The sequence below is a fragment of the Bubalus kerabau genome, chromosome 17 (genome assembly GCF_029407905.1).
Source record: "Bubalus kerabau isolate K-KA32 ecotype Philippines breed swamp buffalo chromosome 17, PCC_UOA_SB_1v2, whole genome shotgun sequence".
NCBI classification, from domain to species: Eukaryota; Metazoa; Chordata; class Mammalia; order Artiodactyla; family Bovidae; genus Bubalus; species Bubalus kerabau.
This window is the reverse complement of record NC_073640.1, coordinates 60,536,533-60,558,568: the sequence shown is the minus strand read 5'-3', so window position 1 is coordinate 60,558,568 and position 22,036 is coordinate 60,536,533. Positions and strand designations below refer to the sequence as shown.

The following is a 22,036-nucleotide window of genomic DNA, read 5'->3' as shown; positions in this document are numbered from 1 at the left end:
TGAGGTCATTAAATATGCCTTTAGCAAGTTCTCTGTTCTGATGCTTCTCCCCCAAGACCCACATTCAGGAGCCCTGAGCTTTAGCCCTCTCACTCAGCACAGCTGAGACATCTCAGGAGGGGAGGGTTTAGGGTGGGAATTTCTGAGGGAGGTCAGACTAGAACCAGGCAGAGAAAGCTCCAATACTTGGGGTTCAGGCCTTTCTAAGGGACCCTGGGTGAAGTGCTGTGGGCTCCCCAGGCTGAGAGTGGATGGGTCCATTCAAACCAGAGGAGCAGGAATCTGGTGAGCTCTGAGGGTGTCATTGAAGGGGGGCCTGTGCAGTAGACCCTGGGGTTCAGCAAGACTGCTGATCTCAAGGAAGGGGGTCACTTAGTGGAGGTGCTCACAGGACTGGCTGGTGTGAGTTCAAGGACCTGCAGGCTGCCTGCTCCCCAGACAGACGCTGAGGCAGCACCAGCACGGAGCAGTCAGGGAGGCTCTCAACAGTCCTCTGTATGATCCTTCTTATTAGAACCGTCACCATGTCCCTGCAGTTACAGAGAGGGGGAAAAAGTACAATGGATAAATGGTGGGAAATATATGATCAAATTATATGAGGCTTAAGGGAAGTAACAGATGTCATCCCACTGTGCTACCTAATAGTTCACTGTTATATATTCTTCCCTACAACTTTAAATAAGATGGGAGAGGCAAATGTCGGTGGTAGGTAAACCATTCATCACACATCAACTGTACACCAGAAACCATTCAGTTTTATTGATTAACATGTATGAATATCACAAACACTATATGGAGAAGGAAATGGCAACCCACTCCAGTGTTCTTGCCTGGACAACCCCAGGGACAGAGGAGCCCGGTGGGCTGCTGTCTATGGGGTCGCACAGAGTCGGACACGACTGAAGCGACTTAGCAGCAGCAGCAGTATGAAGGATGAAGATTATCTCAGTGGAGAGGAAGGTTAAAAATCATAATGAATCATCATGAAGTCTGTCTTTCTCAACTCACGTATTCCCATTACCCCTAGAAAGCAGGGATCTGAAACTCTATTGTAAGAAGCAGAAGAATCTAGGAGACATTCTAGAAATGCAGGAACGAAAACTCTGAGGAACCAAAACCAAAATCCCAGGCCGCTGAGCAACTAAGCCCATGTGCCACAACCACTGGGCCTGTGCTCTGGAGCCCGAGAACCACAACTGAGCCCATGAGCCAGAACTACTGAAGGCCAGGCACCCTAGGTGCTGTGCTCTGCAGCCAGAGGAGCCACCGCCGTGAGAAGCCTGCTCACTGCAACTAGAGAAAAGCCCGCACAGCAATAAAGACTCAGCACAGCCAAAGATAAAGAAATAAACAAAATTATATATTAAAAAAAATGTTGTTCGGACGTCCAGAGGAGTCAGGCCTCACAGACCAGTTGCCCTTCACCCTTTCTCCTCATCTGGCCTGAACCGGAACACTCAACTTTCCAGACGGATAGCAAAGGAGTCTCCTCTGAGGATCTGCATTGCCTACGATCTCTCATCCACCCCCACCCAGGCTAGACTTCTCACCCTCAGCTCCTCCCTTCCTTGCGTCCCCAGCTCTGGCCCTTCCAGCCCCACCTGTGGTCAGATTTTTCCCTCCATCACTGTCTGGATGCTCCTGACAAGTCACTTCCCCTTCTACTCTTCCCTAGTCTGGAAAACAGAGACTCCCTGAGCCCGTCTCACACTATTATTGCTGGAAAAGGCATACAATGAATGCCTGAGGTTTACTGTGTTCCTGCCTCAATTCAGGACCACGTACCACCCATTCAATGAACATTTTTAGATTTTCCTCTTCCCCACCCCGGTGGACGTGGACTGGGCATTCATCTTAAGCAAAGACTGCTTGCTGATTTCTGAGTGAGAACACCATGAAACTGCCTCACTCTCCATAGAACAGGTCGGACACGTGGTCCATCCAGTGAGATTGTGGGTTGATAAGGGATAGTCACGCTCTTCAAGGTCTCCAATACTGAGGAATCAGTCCTTAGCATTTCCACGTACTTTGCCATTGGAATTTTTTGGGGTTACTGGAGGAAAGGGGTCATTTCCCCCTGAAGAGTCGCCCTTGATCTTGGACTTTCCATCTGGGTTACTTGGGGGAATGAAGAATTTGCCTGTCTCTCCTCCACTGCTGACCTCCAGATGATTCATTTTCACCACCTGAGGAGACAGGCCATGGAGAGTGATCAACAGATGCTGAAACACTGACTAATCTTGGAACTCCCAGTGTGCTAGCTATATTCAGATGGCTCCTGTGCTCGAAGCTCTTCAGACCCCCTGATGAGCTCCTATCCTCGCCCTCAACCCTACACCCTTGCCCACACCCCCTCTTACCTCCCCAGCCCGGCCAGAATCTGGCCCGCAGATGCTTAACCCACATTGATTCCTTGGTGCCCTACACCCTTGTGTGGCTGCTGCATTGTGTCTGATTCTTTGCCATCCTTTGGACTGTAGCCCGCCAGGCTCCTCTGTCCCTGGGATTCTCCAGGCAAGAATACTGGAGTGGTTGCAATTTCCTCCTCCGAGGGATCTTCCTGGCCCAGGGAAGGAACCCAAATCTCCGCCTTCCAGGTGGATTCTGTACTGCTGAGCCACCAGGGAAGCCCACCCTACACCCTTAAGTCCTCTTTTTTCACATCACTGCAGCCTGAGCCACCCCCTGCTCTGGAGCCTCCAGCTTTTCATCTTGTAACTCTCCTCTGTCCACATTCAAATCCTTCTTCAATTTCACAGCTGAGTTCAATGCAGCTTCCTTCACGCAGCCTTTCCTGATTGCCCTACCCAATCAGAAGTGGGTAATCTCTCCCTTCCCTGAATTATCAAGTGATTTCCTTTTTAATTTATTTATTTGGCTACATTGTGTCTCAGTTGCAGAAGGCGGGCTACAGGGCATGTAGTTGCTCGGCAGCAGGTGGGATCTCAGTTCCCCGACCAGGAAGGAACCTGTGCTGCCTACACTGGGAGGCGGAGTCTTAACCACTGGACCACACGGAAGCCCCTGTCAAGTGATGTTATTTGTTCTTTTCTGGAGAAGTGATTTTTGCCTCATGACAGAGTGATTTGTTTTTGTGCAGATGCCAGATAGTAACCTACCCTGCTCTTCATTACTCAACAAATTCAACCTGTTTAGGGATGCAATATTGCCCACTAAAGCACTACTTTGGCCTCCTTTGCAGTTAAGAGGGGACCGTGTGACATTGCTTTAGTGGAAGTGAGCTGGGGATTCTTGGGGAAGTTTTTGCTTTCCTGATACTGTCCTTTCCTCTTTCCTGTCACTTCCTTCCTCTTCTTCCTAGAATATGGATGTGATACTGGAGGTGGAGCAGCAATTTGGCAACCATGAGGTAACCATAAGGAAGAAAGCCACTCATGGTTGATATTCACTTAAGGATGCTTTAGCAGAACAATTCAAGAAGTCTAGTTCCCTGACGGCCTTGTAGAGCTGCTATGCCAACCCTGCACAGCCTAGCTCTGCACATCTTTTTTTCTTTAATTGATGTATAGCTGATTTAATGTTAGTTTCTGCTGTACAGCAAAGAGATTCAATTATACATGTATATATGTATAAATATATATATTCTCTTTCATATTCTTTTCCTTTATGGTTTATCACAAGATACTGAAAATAGTTCCCTGTGCTACACAGTAGGGCCTTGTTGTTTATCCATTCTGTATTATAATAGTTTGCATCTGCAAATCTCCAAACTCCCAATCCATCCCTCCCCCACCCAGCTCCCACTTGACATCCAATCCTATATCAAGCACACCCCTGTGCCCTCTGCAGAGCTTAGAAATGAACTTGTTTGATAGTCACTGATACAATGTTCACATCAATTTCACCTTTCTTGAAACTATTCCCCCCACACACACTTGTTTTTTTTGAAAAGCACCGACTTCAGAGCAGGAGCCCAGGGTTTGAGTGCCGATTATGTCAGCTATGACATTGATTCATTGGGAAACCACAGACAACTGCTTTTCCTCTCTGGGCCATTTCTTCAATAATTCTGCAATAATTCCTGGGAAAGAGGCAGAATTAAGAAATATGTCTGGGCATGACCTTCCTCATTACCATTTTAATCAAGCATTACCAAAGACATCATGGGTATTTCAGGTTCCAGGGTTATTTTATGTCCTCAGACACTGGGTTGGTCTCAATTGATTTCTGGTAAAATATTCCAGCAGCCGCCACTGTGGAGCTCGTTGGCTTTTGCCATAAACTCCAGTCTGCATAAGGATTCTGAGACTTCTTTCCAGTAATTTTATAGACAGGGGCTAGCAACAATCCCTGATGTAGAATATGTGCGTGTCCTCCAAAATCCAAATAGGCCAATCAGACACTGGGCTTCTAACTTCTTTTTTCCACCAGACACCCTGTACTTTTCAAATTAACAACCTGTGTGGGTTTGGGCAGTCTTATTGGTTCCCATTTATTATGTCCAATCAATTTTGGTTGAAGGGAGGATTTACCTGTCTCCTGTTTAATGATACTAGAAAGGGGAAATGTTCCCCGTCATACAGGGTATCTATTTATTAATACACTGAGGTAAAGGAGGAGACACAATGGCTTCCCAAGAAATTTGTTCAAACATTCCAATCTTCATCCAAACTCTCACCTTAATTTCATCATTCTTGCATTTCCATAGCGTCCCCACCCAACTATAACTCCCATTAGGGCTGACTAGGCATTCAGTCCCATCACTTCATGGCAAATAGGAGAGGAAAAAGTGGAAGCAGTGACAGATTTTATTTTCTTGGGTTCCAAAACCACTGTGGATGGTGACTGCAGCCATGAAATTAAAAGACACTTGCTCCTTGGAAGGAAAGTTATGACAAACTTAGACAATGTATTTAAAAAGCAGAGACATCACTCTGCCGGCAAAGGTCAGACTAGACACAGCTATGGCTTTTCTACTAGTCATGTATGGATGTGAGAATTGGACCATAAAGAAGGCTGAGCAATGAAGAATTGTTGCTTTTAAATTATGGTGCTGGAGAAGACTCTTCAGAGTCCCTTGGACTTCTAGGACATCAAATCAGCCAATCCTAAAGGAAATCAACCCTGAATATTCATTGGAAGAACTGATGCTGAAACTGAAGCTCCAATATTTTGGCCACCTGATGTGAAGAGCTGACTCATTGGAAAAGACCCTGATGCTGGGAAAGACTGAAGGCGGGAGGAGAAAGGGGTAGCAGAGGATGAGATGATTACATAGCATCATCGACTCAATGGACATGAATTTGAGCAAACTCTGAGAGATAGTGAAGGACAGGGGAGCCTGACATGCTGCAGTTCATGGGGGTCACAAAGAGACAGACACAACTGAGTGACTGAATAACAAGTTTTAGAATCACAGAATGTGAGGCTCCTGCGTTAAGGAGTCCCAGAAACATGTCTTCTCCGTTTTATTGCTAATGTGCATACGGCTTTGAGTGCCCCGCTGGAAGTGGGGCCAAGGAACCCAGGCCCTTTAATGAATCTTTATCTTGATTAGGTTATGGGACCATCACCTCAGGTGATTTGCAGTCAGATTTCTCATTGTCCTATCTGTCTTGTGGCTTTTTAAATTCCCCCAAACTAGGGTAGATAGAGCAGACTTGATTGAGGTCCTTCAGTGCTGGGGACGATCCAGGGTTCCCCCTGGTCCACCCAGTCTCCCAGAGTGCTGCACTGAGACCTTTGTTTTGACCCCATCAATGTCCCCTTTATCCCAATTCTTTTTTTAAGTTTCATTAATTAGTTAATATTTGGCTGCACTGGGTCTTCGTTGATGCAAATGGGCTTTCTCTAGTTGCAGCATGCGACTTCTCATTGCAGTGACTTCTCTGTTGCGGACACAGGATCTAGGCGCATGGGCTTCAGTACTTATGGCACACAGGCTGAGTTGCCCCTCTGGCATGTGGAATCTTCTGGGACCAGTGATGGAACCTGTGTCCCCTGCGTTGGCAGGTGGATTCTTAAGCACTAGACCGCCAGGGAAGTCAGTTTAATCAAAATCCCTTACCCTCAATATCTGATGGGCTTCCTCATCCTCCACCAACCCCCACCTGCTGTCTGATCACCCTGCCCTGCCTTCAGCAGCCCCCTTCAGTACTCTTCCCTGGAGAATTCCATAGAGAGAGGAGCCTGGTGGGCTACAGTCCATGGGGTCACAGAGAGTCAGACATGACTGAGAGATGAAACTCAAGAGCACTAATTAAGGAAAAAATGAAGTAGGATTTTCAGTTTTAATTATGCACATTCTGTTATTGTTAGATATATAAGTTCACATTCACATATTACACTGGTGATAAATTCTTTTCCTAATGATGGATTAGTAAGAGAAAAAAAGAAAGGATTACCCAATTAGGCCATAATGAGATTTTTAAAAATCTTTAATTTAAACTAGTATTTATGTATTGTTTACTATATGTCTGGAAAGAGGAGGAAATGGCAACCCGCTTCAGTATTCCTGCCTGGAAAATCCCATGGACAGAGGAGCCTGGTGGGCTACAGTCCATGGGGTCGCAAAGTGTTGGACACGACTGAAGTCACTTAGCATGTACGTCTGTCAGTTTCACATACACGTCTCGTTTACACCCCCACCAACAACCTGAGAGACTGAATATACAGAAACAATAGCCAGACCGTATACGATCCTCAAGTCTCGGCCATATGATATATATGACTCTGATCCTCAATTACCAGCAACTAGTCCAAGAATCCAAACCACAGCTGCGTGACAGCCCAGAACAGTCAGAGTTTGGTCCACAAATATCAGGTTCCTTATTATTTGCCCCTGCGTCCAGCTCAAAACCAACCAAAGAAAACCAAATATGCTCCCTAATACAACTACAGAACTCCAGCTTTCTCGTGATTACAATCATCTCCCATCACTGCTGACACTCCCTCACTTTTTCCACTCTAAAGGACTCCCACTGCCCCACCTGCCTTTGTGTCTGCCAAATGCAAATTGTGGTCGCTGGCTCTCACGCTACAGCAAGCTCTGAATCAATAACCTGTTCTCATTTGCAACCCCATGGACTGTAGCCCACCAGGCTCCGGGGTCCATGGGATTCTCCAGGCAAGAATACTGGAGTGGATAGCCATTCCCTTCTCCAGGGGATCTTCCCAACCCAGGGACTGAACCCAGGTCTCCTGCATTGGAGGCAGATTCTTTACCATCTGAGCCATCATGGAAACCCCAAAACAGAGATGGATTTAAAACTCAAGTTTCTCTTTCTCCACACCAACTTTCGAGAGTATAGAAATTATATAAACTCCCCACATTCTTTGGCCAACTGGCACTATGGGTACTGTACAAATTACTATTAAATGTTTATACAGGCTCACCCTCAACTCAGGACTTCCCATGTGGCTCAGTGGTAAAGAATCTGCCTGCAGATGCAGGAGACATGGGTTCGATCCCTGGGTCAGGAAGCTCTCCTGGAGAAGAAAATGGCAACCCACTCCAGTATTCTTGTCGGGATAATCCCATGGACAGAGGGGCCTGGCGGGCTACAGTTCATACGGTCACGAAGAGTCGGACAAGACTGTGTACACGCAGGAATGCAGCCCCCATCTCGCTCAAAAAAGGAAGAAGTGAATCACTTAAAATTTAGGAAACATGTCTCTAAATCAAATAAAATCACGTTCAGGAGGAAATCAAGAATCAAGACCTCAGAGTCTGTTGCCCTAAAGGTCCAGAAGTGAGTGACGAGAATGAAAACAGAACGTGAAATCTGGTGCAATGGGTCCAGGGGACCTGCAGCCTCTATTGGACGGGGGTGCAGAGTCCACTCTGAGTCCAGCTTTTATTCCTGATTGCAGACTACAAGACTTTCTTTGATCTATCTGTCCTAAGACACTATACTGACATAGTCCAGATCTCCTTGCTTTTACCCCAGGCCATTCCGTTCTGGGATAGTCTCAGGAGCAATCAGCAAGTGTGGAGGCAGTGTTCCTACCTAACGCTGACCCAGTGTTGCAAGGTCTATGCTTTCATGATCCCAGTCACACTCCCTTCTGGGTCTGTAACAGGCTATTATTCTAAGAAAACTATGAAAAAAAATCATCAACACAGTTTCTTGAAATATGCTGTTCTTCCAAGTGCTATTTCTATGAAATTTCTCAAGGCTGTGAAAGTACCTTGTTAGGAATTCCCCCTACAAGAGTCCACCTTGACTATTCTTCTATATGTCAGAAAATCCTGTTGGTGCCATTTTCCAAAATACATTCAAAGCCTGGCCACTTCTAACCAGCTGCCCTACTGCCACCCTGGGCCAAACCACCGCCCTCTCACCTCTCACTCTGCTTGGGCAACTCCTGCTTTTCCCTTAATCCCCAATGTCCATCTGGATAAGAGCCTCATCACACTGTGTTTTAAACAGGTTACTTATTTCTGTTCCTTCTCCAACCCTTACCCCGTGAACTTGAACTCCTTTGGGGCAGAAACTGTATCTTTCTCCTCTCAGTTATTCTTAGTGTTTCATGCACATTGGGAAAGACAGCAACCAAAAAAAGTTTGGGGAACAAAGGAATGAGGGGGCAGTGTAAAAACTTCCCAAGACTCCCCTCCTGAATGCGAGGCAAAGGAAAGGAACTGAAATACACTTAATGGTTTTGAAACTGACCAGGAGTAAAGAAATGGTGCTTGCGGTGACTTTAAAAAAGAGAACTGGGGAAAGTTTGCCGTTCCATTTTTTGCAGAGAAGGGAGACTGTAACCCAGTGGGGCTCAGCTGGGGGTGGGGGTTTTCCACTCTCCCAGGATCATTTGCTAATGGGCATTTTTGGTTGTCAAAACCGGACATCGAAAGCTCCTGACATCTCATGGCTAGAGAGTAGAGATGTTCGCTGATGTCCTGCTGTGCACAAGACCCACCCCATCAACAAAGAATTGTCCAGCCCCAAATGCCCACGTATCAACAGTGCAGAGGCTGACAAACCGAGCTCTTATCCACACGTGGGCAACTGCAGCGGTGGGGACAGGGTAAGGCAGGGAACGTAGCTTGTCTGAGGGAATGTAGACCCCAGTCTCAAAGGATAAGCATGCATCGCAAAGCTGGAGAGAGGGGGCAATACTATAGTGGGGTGGAACCATGTGAACCAGGGTTGGAGAGACAGGAAGAGGCGCAAGGTCCTTAGGAAGTGGCAGCGATGTGGCTGAGGCATGTGAGCGGGTGGCTGAGAGCGGGGGAAAGGCAGATGATGGTGAAAGTGTGAACGTTCTTGAATAACTGTCCCTGAGGTTGATGCTTCATCTTGAGGGAACAGGGCAGGCGTGGAAGGACACTGAGGAGGGGAGGGACAGGGTTGGAGCTGGCTGTTTGCTCCCTCTGCTGCTGGTGGTGGGGATGGGCTGGAGGGAGTGAGACTGGAGCCCAGGGTTTGAGTAGAGGGGGTGTTTTAAGGCTCAGGGGAGAGAGGTCACGCTGGGATAGAGACAAGGGGACAGATCTGGGAGTTGGTGACTCAGTGGAAACTGGCGATGAGGGAGGAGGGAACTGAAACAGAAGCCTGGCCGTGAAGAGTTGAGATAAACCTCATACTTCTCCTTTGCTAATTTGCGTGTCAACATCCTTTCCCCATAACCATACAAACACCCACCTGATCAGGGTGCCCCAGCTTTATAGCCTCGAGTCTGGCGGTCATTTAGTAAGTCTAATGGTTACCTGGGAGTGTTTGGCTGTATGGTACACTCTGATCGGCCACTGGGGGCTGACTGAGCGCAGAGCACTGCACTGTGCCTGTGGACGCGAATTCACTGAATCCTCAAAACAACCAAACGAACCAAGAAATGCTGTCATCCCCATTTGATGCAGAAGCAAGTGGCAGTAGCAAGAGCTTAAGTGGTGAAACAGGTGCCTGGATCCTGGTGGAATGACTTTGAGCTTAAATTATTATTATTTTAATGAAGAGGAAATCCTCATGACATAAAATTAACCAATAAATTACTTTTTTATCTTTTGGCTTTGCTGCATAGTGTGTGGGATCTTAGTTCCCCAACCAGGGATGGAACCCTCATCCCTGCCTTGGCTGTGAGACTTTCAAGCACTAGACCACCAGGGAAATCCCCTTGTTTTTATCTAACTTTTATCAAATTAACCATTTTTAAATGAACAGTTTAGTGGCATTTAGTATATGCGCAATGTTGTGTAACCAGTACCTCTATCTAGTTTTGAAACATTTTTCCTCACCCCAAAAATAAGCTCTGTACCCATTAAACAGTTACTCTCCATTTCCTCCTTGCCCAAACCCCTTGTTGCTGTTCAGCCACTCAGCCATGTCACACTCTTTGCGACCCCATGGACTGAAGTACGCCAGGCTCCCCTGTCCTTCACTATCTCCCTGAGTTTCCTCAAACTCATGTTCAATGAGTTGGTGATGCCATTCAACCATCTCATCCTCTGTCACCCCCTTCTCCTCCTCCCCTCAATCTTTCCCAGCATCAGGGTCTTTTACAATGAGTTGGCTCTTCGCATTGGGTAGCCAAGGTATTGGGGCTTCAGCTTCAGCATCAGTCCTTCTAATGAATATTCAGAGTTGATTTCCTTTAGGATGGACAGGTTGGGTCTCCTTGACGTCCAAGGGACTCTTCAAGAGTCTTCTCTTTCCCAAAGCTCCTGGCAGCCCCTCATCAGCTTCCTGTCTCTGTGGAGGTAAATACCTTGGATGTTTCGTATAAATGGGAATCATACACTATGTGACCATTTGTGTCTGGTGTCTTTCATTTAGCATATGTTTGGGTTTATCCGTGATGCAGTGTGTATCTGTGCCTCTACTGCTGAATGATGCGCCATTGTACTGCCTAGTCATTCAGTTGTGTCCGACTCTTTGCAGCCCCATTAGCTGTAGCCTGTGAGGCTCCTCAGTCTATGGGATTCTCCAGGCAAGAACACTGGAGTGGGTTGGTGACATTGTATGGATGGATCATATTTTGTTTATCCATTCATCCACCAATAGACATTTGGATTTCTTTTTTGGCTATTAGGAAGGCACTTACAATTTTTTTGCTTTCCATTATGGTTTATTACAAGATATTGAGTATAGTTCCCCATGCTACACATAGCATGTTTATCCATTCTATATATAATAGTTTGCATCTGCTAATCCCAAACTCCCAATCCATCCCTCTCCCTGCACTCTCTTGAAAACCACAGATCTGGTCTCTATATCTGAGTCTGTTTCTGCACAGCAGTGATTCAGCCATATATTCTTTTTAATGTCTTCCCTGGGCTCAGTGGTAAAGAATCTGCCTGCCACTGCAGGAGACCTGGGTTTGATCCCTGGGTCGGGAATATCCCCTGGAAAAGGAAATGGCAACCCACTCCAATATTCTTGCCTGGAGAATCCCCATGGACTGACGAGCTTGGCGTGCTACAGTCCACAGGGTCACAAAACAGTCAGACACGACTGAGCAGCTAAACAATGACAACATTCTTTTTCATATTATTTTCCATATTCTTTTCCACTGTGGTTTATTACAAGAGACCGAATATGGTTCCCTGTGCTATACAATAGGACCTTGTTGTCACCTGTCTTAATGTTTTTTCTTTTTTTGAAATACAGTTGATTTACAATGTTGTGATCATTTCTGGTACTGTAAAGTGACTCGGTTATACATCTCTGTACATTCTTTTTTACATTCTTTTCCATAATGACTCACCCCAGGACACTGAATACAGTCCCCTGTGCTATCCAGAGGAACCTCGTTGTCTGTCAACTGTCTTACTGTCCATGGGCATTTGGGCAGGTTCCATTTTTTCAGCCATTACAACAAGCACTGTTGTGAAAACTTTTGGATACATTTGGTGAACATGCATACACGCTTCTGTTGAATGCATACCTGGGAGTTGAATGGTTGTCTCGTGTGCTCAGTGTTAGAGTGACAGGCATTTCCAAAGTTGGTTGTACCTATTCTCACTCCTACCAGCACTTTGGGAGAGTTCCAATTGCTCCACATCATCACCAACACTTGATATTCTTTTTTTCTTTTAAATGCTATTTATTTTTTGGCCATGCCTTGAGACATGTGGAATCTTAGTTCCCCAACTAGGATCGAACCTGTGCCCCCTGTATGGGAAACAAAGTTTTAAACACTGGACCACCAGGCAAGTCCCAACATTGGATATTCTTTAAGAAAACATTTTTTATTGTGATGAAGTACCCATGATATAAAATTTACCAATGTAACTATTTTCAAGTGTGCAATTAAATGGCGTTAAACATGTTCAAGTTGTGTAACCATCAGCATCGCCCATTTCTAGAACTTTTTCATCATCTGAAACTGGAATTCTGTACCCATTAAACATTAACTGTCCACTGACTCCTCCAGTCCCCAGCCCCTGGTATCCACTTTATAATGCTTTTCTTTAAAAACTGTGGTTAAAAAAAATGATATAAAATTTACCATCTTAACCATTTATAAATGCATGATACCGTAGTGTTTATTATATGCATCTTGTTGGCCATCAAATCTCTAAGAATGTTTTCATCTTGCAAGAATGAAACTCCACACCTATTGAATAGTAACTTCCTATCTCCCCAACCTCTGAGTATCCCCTGGGGACCCCTCTACCTTCTGTTTCACAGTTTAATTTCTTTGAATACTTCCTATAGCTGGAATCACGCAGTATTTGTCTTTCTGTACAACTGGCTTATTTCACTTCATGTAATATCCTCAACAATCAATTTCCTTGATATTATTTTTATTATCTTAGCCAATGTCACTATGCAACTGGCATACCACTGCGATTTTCATTTGTATTTCCTCGACAGCTACAAAAGTTGAATACATTTCTGTATGCTTGTTGGCCATTTGACTATCTTGCCTTTCTATTTGCTTGTCTTTTTCTTATTGATTTGTGGAAGCTCTTTATATATTCCTTTACATTTTTTAAAATTTATTGTTTAATTTTTTAATTATTTTAAAATAGATATTCTTTATATTCTCTGAGTGTCCTTTGTTAGATACATATATTGGGAAGTATCTTCTCCACCCAGAGAATTACATTTAGATTTACTTAAAAAAAAAAAATACATGTCACACCCCAGCAGAAAAGAAAAACTAAAATAATATATGTTGTTAAGAATAGTCAAAAACTAGTCAGGCAAAATAGAAGTATGTGGTAGAATCAAAAGCCGACATCTCCCTCCATTCTGAGGTAACATATCACAAACATGGTTAACAACACCCACAGTGCACGTGTGTGTGCGTTAAGTCACGTCAGTCATGTCCCACAGTGCATGCTCGCATGAAGAAAGCTGAGCACTGAAGAACTGATGCTTTTGAACTGTGGTGTTGGAGAAGACTCTTGCGAGGCCCTTGGACTGTAAGGAGATCCAACCAGTCCATCCTAAAGGAAATCAGTCCTGAATATTCATTGGAAGGACTGATGCTGAAGCTGAAACTCCAATACTTTGGCCACCTGATGTGAAGAACTGACTCATTGGAAAAGACCCTGATGCTGGGAATGACTGAAGGTGGGAGGAGAAGGGGACAACAGAGGATGAGATGCTTGGATGGCATCACCGACTCAATGGACATGAGTTTGAGTAAACTCTGAGAGTTGGTGATGGAGAGGGAAGCCTGGCGTGCTGCAGTCCATGGGGTTAAAAAGAACCAGACATGTCTAAGTGACTGAACTGAACTGAACTGAGGAATATTATCCTCACTTTACAGAGGAGGAAACTGAGGCACAGAGAGATAAAATCCTTTGACTTGCTTGACATAACACCCTTAGCATTACCCAAGCCTGGATTTGAACCCAGGACTCTCTAACTGTGACCTTCAGCCACTCCAAGGAACCTCACCTTCTCACTTATAGGCTTTGACTCAGCAGGCAGCCAAGTCTTCAAGAATCAGTATCTGACACACACGTCCCTCAGAGGTGCATTTTCTGGGGGTGGAGACAGGGTCCTATCACTTCCCAATCTTGATCTCTGAGTACTCGGTGGTGTCCCAGACCTGGAAGTTGTGGGTCCTCGGTCTGTGGAAACTGAGGTTTGCATAATAGAGTTCTTGTTCCTTCTCTGAGGTGGAAGCAGCCGAAGCTGGGGTCTGGTAGTCAGAGGCGCTGTCTGACCAGGATTCATTGAAGTGACCCTGAGTGGGAAGAGAGAACGATTTGAGCTGGCCTTTGAGGTCTGGAGAAGGGAACCCAGAGCTTGAGGAGGGCATTTATTCACTTATCTATTTTCACACCCATTTCCTGAGGATTCGCTCATTCAGTCACTCCTTCATTCATTCATACCTTTAATCAGAATGGTCTGTTCTTCTTATTACTCATCTCACTGAATCCTTACAACCTCCCTCCATGGGTGATATAAATGTTATCCCCATTTTACAGATAGGAAAATAGAGGGAGCAAAGTGAAGTGATTCTTCCACAGACGAGGTCCCTGACCTTGGAGTGTCTATCAGGACAAGGAGACAGTATGAACTTGTCACACACTCAAAACTTATCAAATTGCAAATTGTGTTTTTATGGACAGAAGCAGGGTGCTGTGGGCGAGAGTCACAGAGGTCTGCAGGAGACCTGCACTGCCCTCCAGGAGCTCACGGTGTCGGGGGAACAGGCCTGTGGTTATTGTAGGGAAGTGTGACAACAGTCTGCCTGGTGTAGGGCAGGGGAATATTTGAATGTCATCAATTGGCCATGACATTTAAAAAAGAATGAAATAAAACAGAAACAGACTCACAGACATAGAGAACAGATTGCCAAGGAGTGGGGCAGGGTGAGGGAGGGATGGATTGGGAATTTGGGATCAGTGGAGGGAAACTATTATAATAGGATGGATAAACAACAAGGTCCTACTATATAGCACAGAGAACTATTTTCAATTACCTTGATAAACCATAATGGGAAGAAATAATGGGATAAAGAATGTGTATATATTCATATATGCATACATAACTGAATCACTTTGCTGTACAGCAGAAATTAACATAGCATTGTAAATCAACTATACTTCAACAAAATACATTTTTTTTTTAAAAAGAATGAAATAAAGCCATTTGTGGCAACATGGATGGATCTAGAGGTTATCATACTAAGTGAAGTAAGTTGAACAAAGACAGACAAATACATGATATTGCTTATATGTGAAATCTCAAAAAATGATACAAATGAACTTATTTAGACCCCAATGCTGGGAAGGACTGAGGGCAGGAGGAGAAGCGGGCAACAGAGGGTGAGATGGTTGGATGGCATCACCGACTCAATGGACATGAGTTTGAGCAAACTCAGGGAGATAGTGAAGGACAGGGAAGCCTGGCATGCTGCCGTCCACGGGGTCCGAAGAGTTGAACACGACTGAGCAACTGGACAATATTAACTTAGAAACAGCCAGATGGAAGAGATGCTGAGGACAAGGTGTAGGGAAAGGACACAGTTTCCATGTCTTCTCCAATTGCTTCATCCTGCTCAAAACTCCTCTTGTTCACCAACCCGAAAGCTCTCTAAACCCCATCCTTTGAGGGTTTTAGGGAGGCTTCACACCACAGACGTGATTGACTAAACCACTGGCCTTTGGCGACTGAAATCCTCCAGTGCCTCTCCCATCCCTGGAGGTCAGGGGGTGGGACTGAAGGTTCCAGTCCCCTCTGCTTGGTTCTCCTGGCAACCAGGCCCTATCCTTAGGTACTTTCCAAAAGTCACGCCATGAAAATAACAAGAGACCCCTTTAACACTCCCATCACTGCAAGGCTCAAGTGTTCTAGGAGCTCTGTGTCAGGAATAGGGGATAAAGATCAAATATATATTTCTTTTTATAGATCATAATATCATAGAATACAATAAGCTCATTTGTGGGGAGGGATAGGATGCTGGCGGGAGAACTTGGCAGGGGACAGATTACAGAACACTAGACTGAAGAATCTGGGCTTGATTCCTTAGGCCTGCGCTGTCCAATACAGGAGCCCCTAGCCATGCGTGGCTCTTGAACCCAAGAAATGTAGTGAATCAGTCAAAAATGAATACTGGAGGTCAAAGTTTTTGTAGAAAGAAAGAAAAAGAGAGAGAAAGAAAGGGAGGGGGGACAGAGGAAGGAAAGAAGGAAGGGAGAAAGAGATACGGAAAGAAAGGGGACGGAAGGAAAGGAAGAGACAAAGAGAAACAAAGAAAGAAAAAGGAAGGAAGGAAGGAAGAAGAGAAAGAAAGAGAAAATATCCTATTAATAATTTGTACATTTATGTTGACTATTGATGACATGATGTTTGAGATGATACTTTGGCTACATTCAGTTAAATAAAATATTATATAAAAACCGATCTCACGTTCCTTTCTCCTTTTTTTTTTTTTTTTTTTTTAAACATGGCTAGGTTTTAAGTTGTAGTCATGGCTCACATCCTATTTCTGTTGGATTTAGACTGTGGGGGGCAAGCACAGGACGACTGTAAAGAAAAGCTGTTTGGGGAACTTCTTACTGAGAGCTTAGTGGGGGAGGAGAGAGGGAGCCACTGACCCAGAAGAGAGTGAGGGCTCAGCAGGAAAGGGGCCAAAAGAAGAAGTTTGCTAAACGGAAGATGGACAGGACTCGGTGAATTCTAGGCTCCGGGGAGTGCAGAAAGACGAGAGGGTGATTTGAGTGCAACAAGAAACTCGAGAGGAAAAGCAAACTTGGAGGCGGGGGAGGGGTGGGGGAGAGCACATTTTTCTAAGGTGCTAAGTAGGCCGCCGCGGCCCCTGTGTAGGCAGAGGGGTCCGGTGGGGACACTGGACGGCAAGCCGCCCACGTCACTCACCCGGGACGCGGGACGCGACGCTGGGCAGTCGCCATCTTGGCTCGACGCTCTCTCCACCGACTTCTTCCTGTAGATCTTCACTCTGAAAAAAGAGACCAAGGCCTTTAAGAGGGCTCCTCTAGGGAGTCCAGAGGGACTTCCTGAGCGCAGGCCGGTGTCCAGCTGCAGAGACCGTGACCAGAAAGCAAGCGCCCTCCTCCCGCACGGCCAGTGCCAGGGTCCACACTGGGCCAAGATGTCAGAAGGCTGCATTCTTGATGCCACTTCAGCAAGCCACCTCCTTTTCAGCATCATCACTCCACCAGTGCCCTCAACTCTGGGCTTTGAGTGTTTGTTTAAAAAAACAATTAGTTTATTTTTGGCTGTGGTGGTCTTCCTTGCTGCCTAGTGGCTTTCTCTAGTTGGGGCCAGTGGGGGCTACACTCTGGGTGCCCTGCGTGGGCTTCTTACTGCAGTGCCTTCTCTAGTCGAAGAGCACGGGGCTCCAGGCGAGCAAGCTTCAGTAGTTGCGGCACACGGGCTTAGTTGTCCCACGCCCATGTGGGATCTTCCCGGACCAGCATCGAGCCCATGTTCCCTGCACTGGCAGGCGGATTCTTAACCACTGACCACCAGGGAAGTCCTGAGCTTTGAGTTTTGAAGATTCTTTGAGTCTTCACCCCCGTCATCCACCCCTTGCACCCACCCCCATAGTGGTCCCCAGCTGAGGCCCCCACTCACACAAAGATGAGACAGAGAGCAAGCAGGGCTGTAACGCCAGCTCCTCCGATGGCCCCCTGAACCACGCCGGTCCTGGGTCCTGGTCTCCCTGCAGATACGAGACCTGGGGTGACCTCCAGCCCCCTTCAAGCGGGCACCTGAGCCCCCAGCCTTCTCACATCCATGACCCACGAGTGTGCCCACTTTTCCCCAGGACTCGGTGCTGTGTCCACCATCCTTGATACAACTGCATCCTCCTGTGCCCCCCTCCCCTGGTACCACAGAGGACCCTGAATGCTAGTCCCCTTTAGCCTAGAATCATGCCCATTTCTCTTCCTCTCCACGTTTTCTAGGACCCAGATGCGCAACTTCCCCTTTCCCCAGACCTGGCAGCAGCAGGATCTTCACGATCTGTTTCCCGTGGGCGTTCTGGGCCTCACAGCTGAGTCTGAGGCCGGAGCTGAGCCCCTCGCGGAGGCTCAGGGAGCTATTAGCCCAGGGCCCGGCGGAGCTGGAGGCGACCTCAAAGGAGGTGTTACTGAAGTTCCCCTCCAGCAGCCCCTCGCCCAGCCGCCAGTGCAGGGAGGGGGCCGGCCAGGCTCGCGTGGAGCAGCTGCAGCTCAGACCTTCGTCCTCCTGGGAGCAGGAGGGGCCCAGCAGCTGTAGGGGAGCTGTGGGGAGATATGGGAGGGATCAGGGGAGCTTTCCCCTCCCTGGAACCCTGGCCTCCTTCCCCCGGGTGTGTTCCAACTCACTTCTCACAACGAGATTCAGAGACGCTTTCTTGGAGCCCAGTGGATGCTGAGCTTGGCAGACATATAACCCGTGGTCCCTCAGTTCCACCCGGGGCAGCTCGAGGACCCCAGGGTTCGAGGAATTCGAGGGGCTCAGAGTCAGGCTCTCTCGGGTCCAGCTGATCATGGCAGGAGGGTTGCTGTCAGGAACACAGTCCAGGCGCAGGGACTGGCCCTCCTGGACTGAAAGAGACTGGCTTTTGCCCAGAGTTTCAGGTCCTGGCAAGACAGAGAGAAAGCTAGCCTCGCTCTGCCTATCTCTTCCATTACTTAGTGGCTCATATTGTCCTGGTTCGGAGCACTGTTGATTTCCTCTGTGTAAAAACTCCCATTGTGGCCAATTTCAAATGCCTCATTTGAAGCCACTGAACCCAGAAGTGGGAAAAGATGGACACAGTTGCACAACTGGCTCTTGCCAACCAGTGACAGCCAACCCCTAAGGAGAGAGAAGGCAGGATTTGGGAGGAAGATAGAGCCCAGGCAGTGGGGACAGTTACGTCCATTTGGCAAGGAAGAGACCAGGCGACATCCATGAGAACAGGGTCAGCGGAAGGGGGAGGCTGGTTTGTAAGCCCACAAGCCAGTGTGGGGGGCTTTCCACTCCTGCTGTTCCCACACCGTCCATCTGAGTCCTGAACCCCAGGTCAGCTCGGAAGGTCAGAGACAGACCCCATTTCCGTCACTGCCCCCAAGAAGAGAGGTTTTGACGTATACCTGAGCCTTCTTTCTGGTACACTCTGATGGTCAGCTCCTGGGGTGCATCTGGACAGACAGACATAACTGTCCCTTTTCAGGGGCAGGAACATAGGCCTCCCAGAAACATCAGAAATGGGAAGCAAGTGGAGTGGAGTATCCTCATCCATCCTCCCCAGTCCCAGCAGCCCAGGCCCTGCCTCCTTCCCCCCAACACCATTGGGGACCCAGCCTCTTGCCCCTCCACCCCCACTCACAGGACACATTAAGCCTGATGGTCGCCTCTGTGCTCACACCAGCTCCAGGGAAGGTCACACGACACGTGAGGTTGGTGCCGTGGTCCTGGGGACTTGGGGTGAGGGTGAGCACTGAGGAGTGGGGACTCTCGGGGTGCGGGGAGGTGAGGGCAACACCGGTCCAGGAGAAGGTGGGGGGCGTCCCCCTCTCACAGGCCCATGGCACTGCACAGGTGAGGTTGGTGGGGCGGCCGGATGCTAGGGTCCCCTGGACGTGGATGTCAGGTGTGTCTGTCAGAGCTGGAGAGGCAGAGACACAGACCCAGGACTGGAGGGGGGACCCCTGTGTGCCCCTCAGAGCAGTCTGTTCCCCAGCATCCTGTACCCCTGGGTCCCCCCCCAGGATGAGAAGACAGGGTTCCCCTCCCACCCTGCCCTAGGGTCCCTAAAGACCCCTATATGTATGTCCTCCACTTGGCCCCATCCTTACCCGTCACACGGACCGAAAGTGGATGCCGTTTATAACTATATCTCACAGTAGGCCCTCTCTCCACCCTAAAGATGTATGTCCCCGTATCCATCCTCTGGGCGTCTCTGATGTCCAGGGAGCAGTCTTTGGTCCAGGGGTCTCCAACAAGGAGGAATCGGCCCTGGGTCTCACTGAGCACCTCACGCTCTGGGTTGTTTGTGGCCACTGGGGGATCTCCAGGGGAATCTGCCCTTTCCCGGAACCAGTAGCTGTGAGCTGGGTCAGAGTCTTTCCAGCCTTCCCGGGGATAGGAGACAGAGCAGGCCACGTGGACACACAGGCCCTCCTGCACCGACACGGACCGCGGCACGTCCAGCTGGTATCTCAGATCCTGAGCCAGGGACCCTGCGGGGAAACGAGGATTAGTCGAGCCCCCGCCCCACTCACCTACCCACAGCAGCGATAGCAGCAGCGGCGGCAGCAGCATCTTTGGGGTGACACTCTTGGAGCCTTGGTGTCACAGGATTGAGAGGAAGCCCCAACAGGAAGCCCAGGGCTGAGGTCAGAAAGTGACAAACCACAAAAGAAGAACTCGGCACCCACAGGCTGCCAGAGCCACGGAAATCCTGGAGAGGAACCGTCTAGATGAGGCCCCGCTGAGGGTCACAAGCAGCGAGCACTGCCCAGGGGGAGGCTCCCGGCTCCCTGTCCTCCACCTGACCCCTCTGCACCTCTGTCCACAGCTGGAAATCATGCCAGTCAGTCCCCGCCGGGTGTGGGAGGCAGGAAGGGCAGCCGGGGAAGCTCTAGGCATGAAAGATGGGGATGGGTACCCACCCCCCCGGATGAAGGAGGTGGAGATTAGTTACTGAGATGATATGACAACGGCACACATGTGCATCTCTGTTTTCAGGACTGGAGCCCCAGGAAGAATGGGACAGACTTTGTGTCATCCTGGAGAACTTCTCTGACACCCCAGGTCCCGTTGATACAGTGAGCTGGCGGTAGCCAGCTCGGGGTTTGGAGGAAAAACTCGATTGCTCTGTGCAGTTAGAAGGTGAGTTCCTGGGTGTAAATGGCCAGAGTGGGTGGGACCAGAATGAAGGTGCTAAGAGAACATGATCCCAGGGGAGCATGGGGCTTCTTGACGTAGTAATAGCAGCCTGCCCTGGCCCTCCTGGTGTTGGCTGCGAACACCAGGCCTGGGAGCCAGGCACTGAGAGCAAGATGACAGCCTTTGGGGGCAGGTGGGCCTGCCCTTCTTCCCCTCCAAGCCTCAGCTTTTTCATCTGTGCTGCTGCTGCTAAGTCACTTCAGTCGTGTCCGACTCTGTGCAACCCCATAGACGGCAGCCCACCAGGCTCCCTGGTCTCTGGGATTCTCCAGGCAAGAACACTGGAGTGGGTTGCCATTTCCTTCTCCAGTGCATGAAAGTGAAAAGTGAAAGCAAAGTCGCTCAGTCATGTCCGACTCTTAGCGACCCCAAGGACCGCAGCCCACCAGGCTCCTCTGTCCATGGGATTTTCCAGGCAGGAGCACTGGAGTGGGGTGCCATTACCTTCTCCTTTTCATCTGTACATGCAGGAATAAGAATGTTCAACCCTTGTCCTGGGCATTTTCTACAGTCTCTGGTGTGGCCGTCTTGCAGATCACGTGTCTGGCCCTGCCCGTTTGCTCTGAGTCCCTCCTTCAGCGAGAAGCTCCTGGTGGTCAGTGGTATCTTTGATAGATACCAAAGCCTCAGTGTTATCTTTGATAGATACCAAAGCCTCATCTGAGGCCTCCAAAGAGGGGATCCAGGGCACAGACTCTGCAGTCAGATGGCTCTGGGCCAAGCCTCACTCCCTAATGTGTGCTGTGCCACCTTGGGAAGTGGCTTAACCATTCCGTGCAGAATTGCATCCCTGTTGTTCATGGGGTGTTGGGGCTGAATTGTATCACCCACCCCAAACAAATTTATATGTGCAAGTCCTAACCCCTAGTGCCTCTAAATGTGATTGCATTTGGAAACAGGGCCTTTAAAGAGGTTGTGTTGTCATTCAGTCGCCCAGTCATGTCCGACATTTTGCAACCCCATGGACTGCAGCAGGCCAGGCCTCTCTGTCCTTCACCACCTCCCAAAGTTTGCCTGAGTTCATGCCCATTGCATTGGCAATACCATTCAATCCTCTCATCCTCTGACACCCTCTTCTCTTTCTGCCCTCAATATTTCCCAGCATCAGGGACTTTTCCAATGTTTGAATCAGATGACCAAAATACTGGAGCTTCAGCTTCAGCATCTGTCCTTCCAATGAGTGTTCAGGGTTGATTTTCCTTAAGATAGACTGGTTTGATCTTTTTGCTATCCAAAGGACTTTCAGCAGTCTTCTCCAGCACCACAATGCAAAGGCATCAATT

At 48.1% G+C, this 22,036-nt stretch overlaps 2 protein-coding genes and 1 long non-coding RNA gene across 4 annotated transcripts in view; 1 reads left to right on the top strand and 2 right to left on the bottom strand.

Annotated features, from left to right (window-relative positions):
• Window positions 1-22,036, bottom strand: part of LOC129631736 (zinc finger protein 501-like) — a 126,156-nt gene that overhangs the window by 71,100 nt on the left and 33,020 nt on the right. The gene's annotated exons all lie outside the window — the stretch shown is intronic.
• Window positions 10-1,780, top strand: LOC129631808 (uncharacterized). The gene is made up of 2 exons (XR_008704175.1): window positions 10-285; window positions 1,028-1,780. It is a non-coding gene; the product is annotated as an uncharacterized LOC129631808 (long non-coding RNA).
• LOC129630701 (sialic acid-binding Ig-like lectin 13) lies at window positions 13,064-20,126 on the bottom strand. Its single transcript, XM_055551200.1, has 8 exons — window positions 19,661-20,126; window positions 19,192-19,470; window positions 18,956-19,027; window positions 18,203-18,460; window positions 17,834-18,118; window positions 17,469-17,556; window positions 16,749-16,830; window positions 13,064-14,109 (listed from the first exon to the last, which is right to left on the bottom strand). The coding sequence occupies exons 1-8, from the start codon at window positions 20,124-20,126 to the stop codon at window positions 13,927-13,929; spliced, it is 1,713 nt and encodes a 570-aa protein (XP_055407175.1). The 3' UTR covers window positions 13,064-13,926.

Coding starts and splice junctions, on each gene's coding strand:
- LOC129630701 (XM_055551200.1), bottom strand. CDS start 20,126: ATGCTGCTGCCGCCGCTGCTGCTATCGCTGCTGTGGGTAGGTGAGTGG. Junction 19,028..19,191: donor CATCAGGCTTAATGTGTCCT/GTGAGTGGGGGT, acceptor GCCCCTGAAAAG/GGACAGTTATGTCTGTCTGT. Junction 14,110..16,748: donor CGTCGCGTCCCGCGTCCCGG/GTGAGTGACGTG, acceptor CTTCCCACTCAG/GGTCACTTCAATGAATCCTG.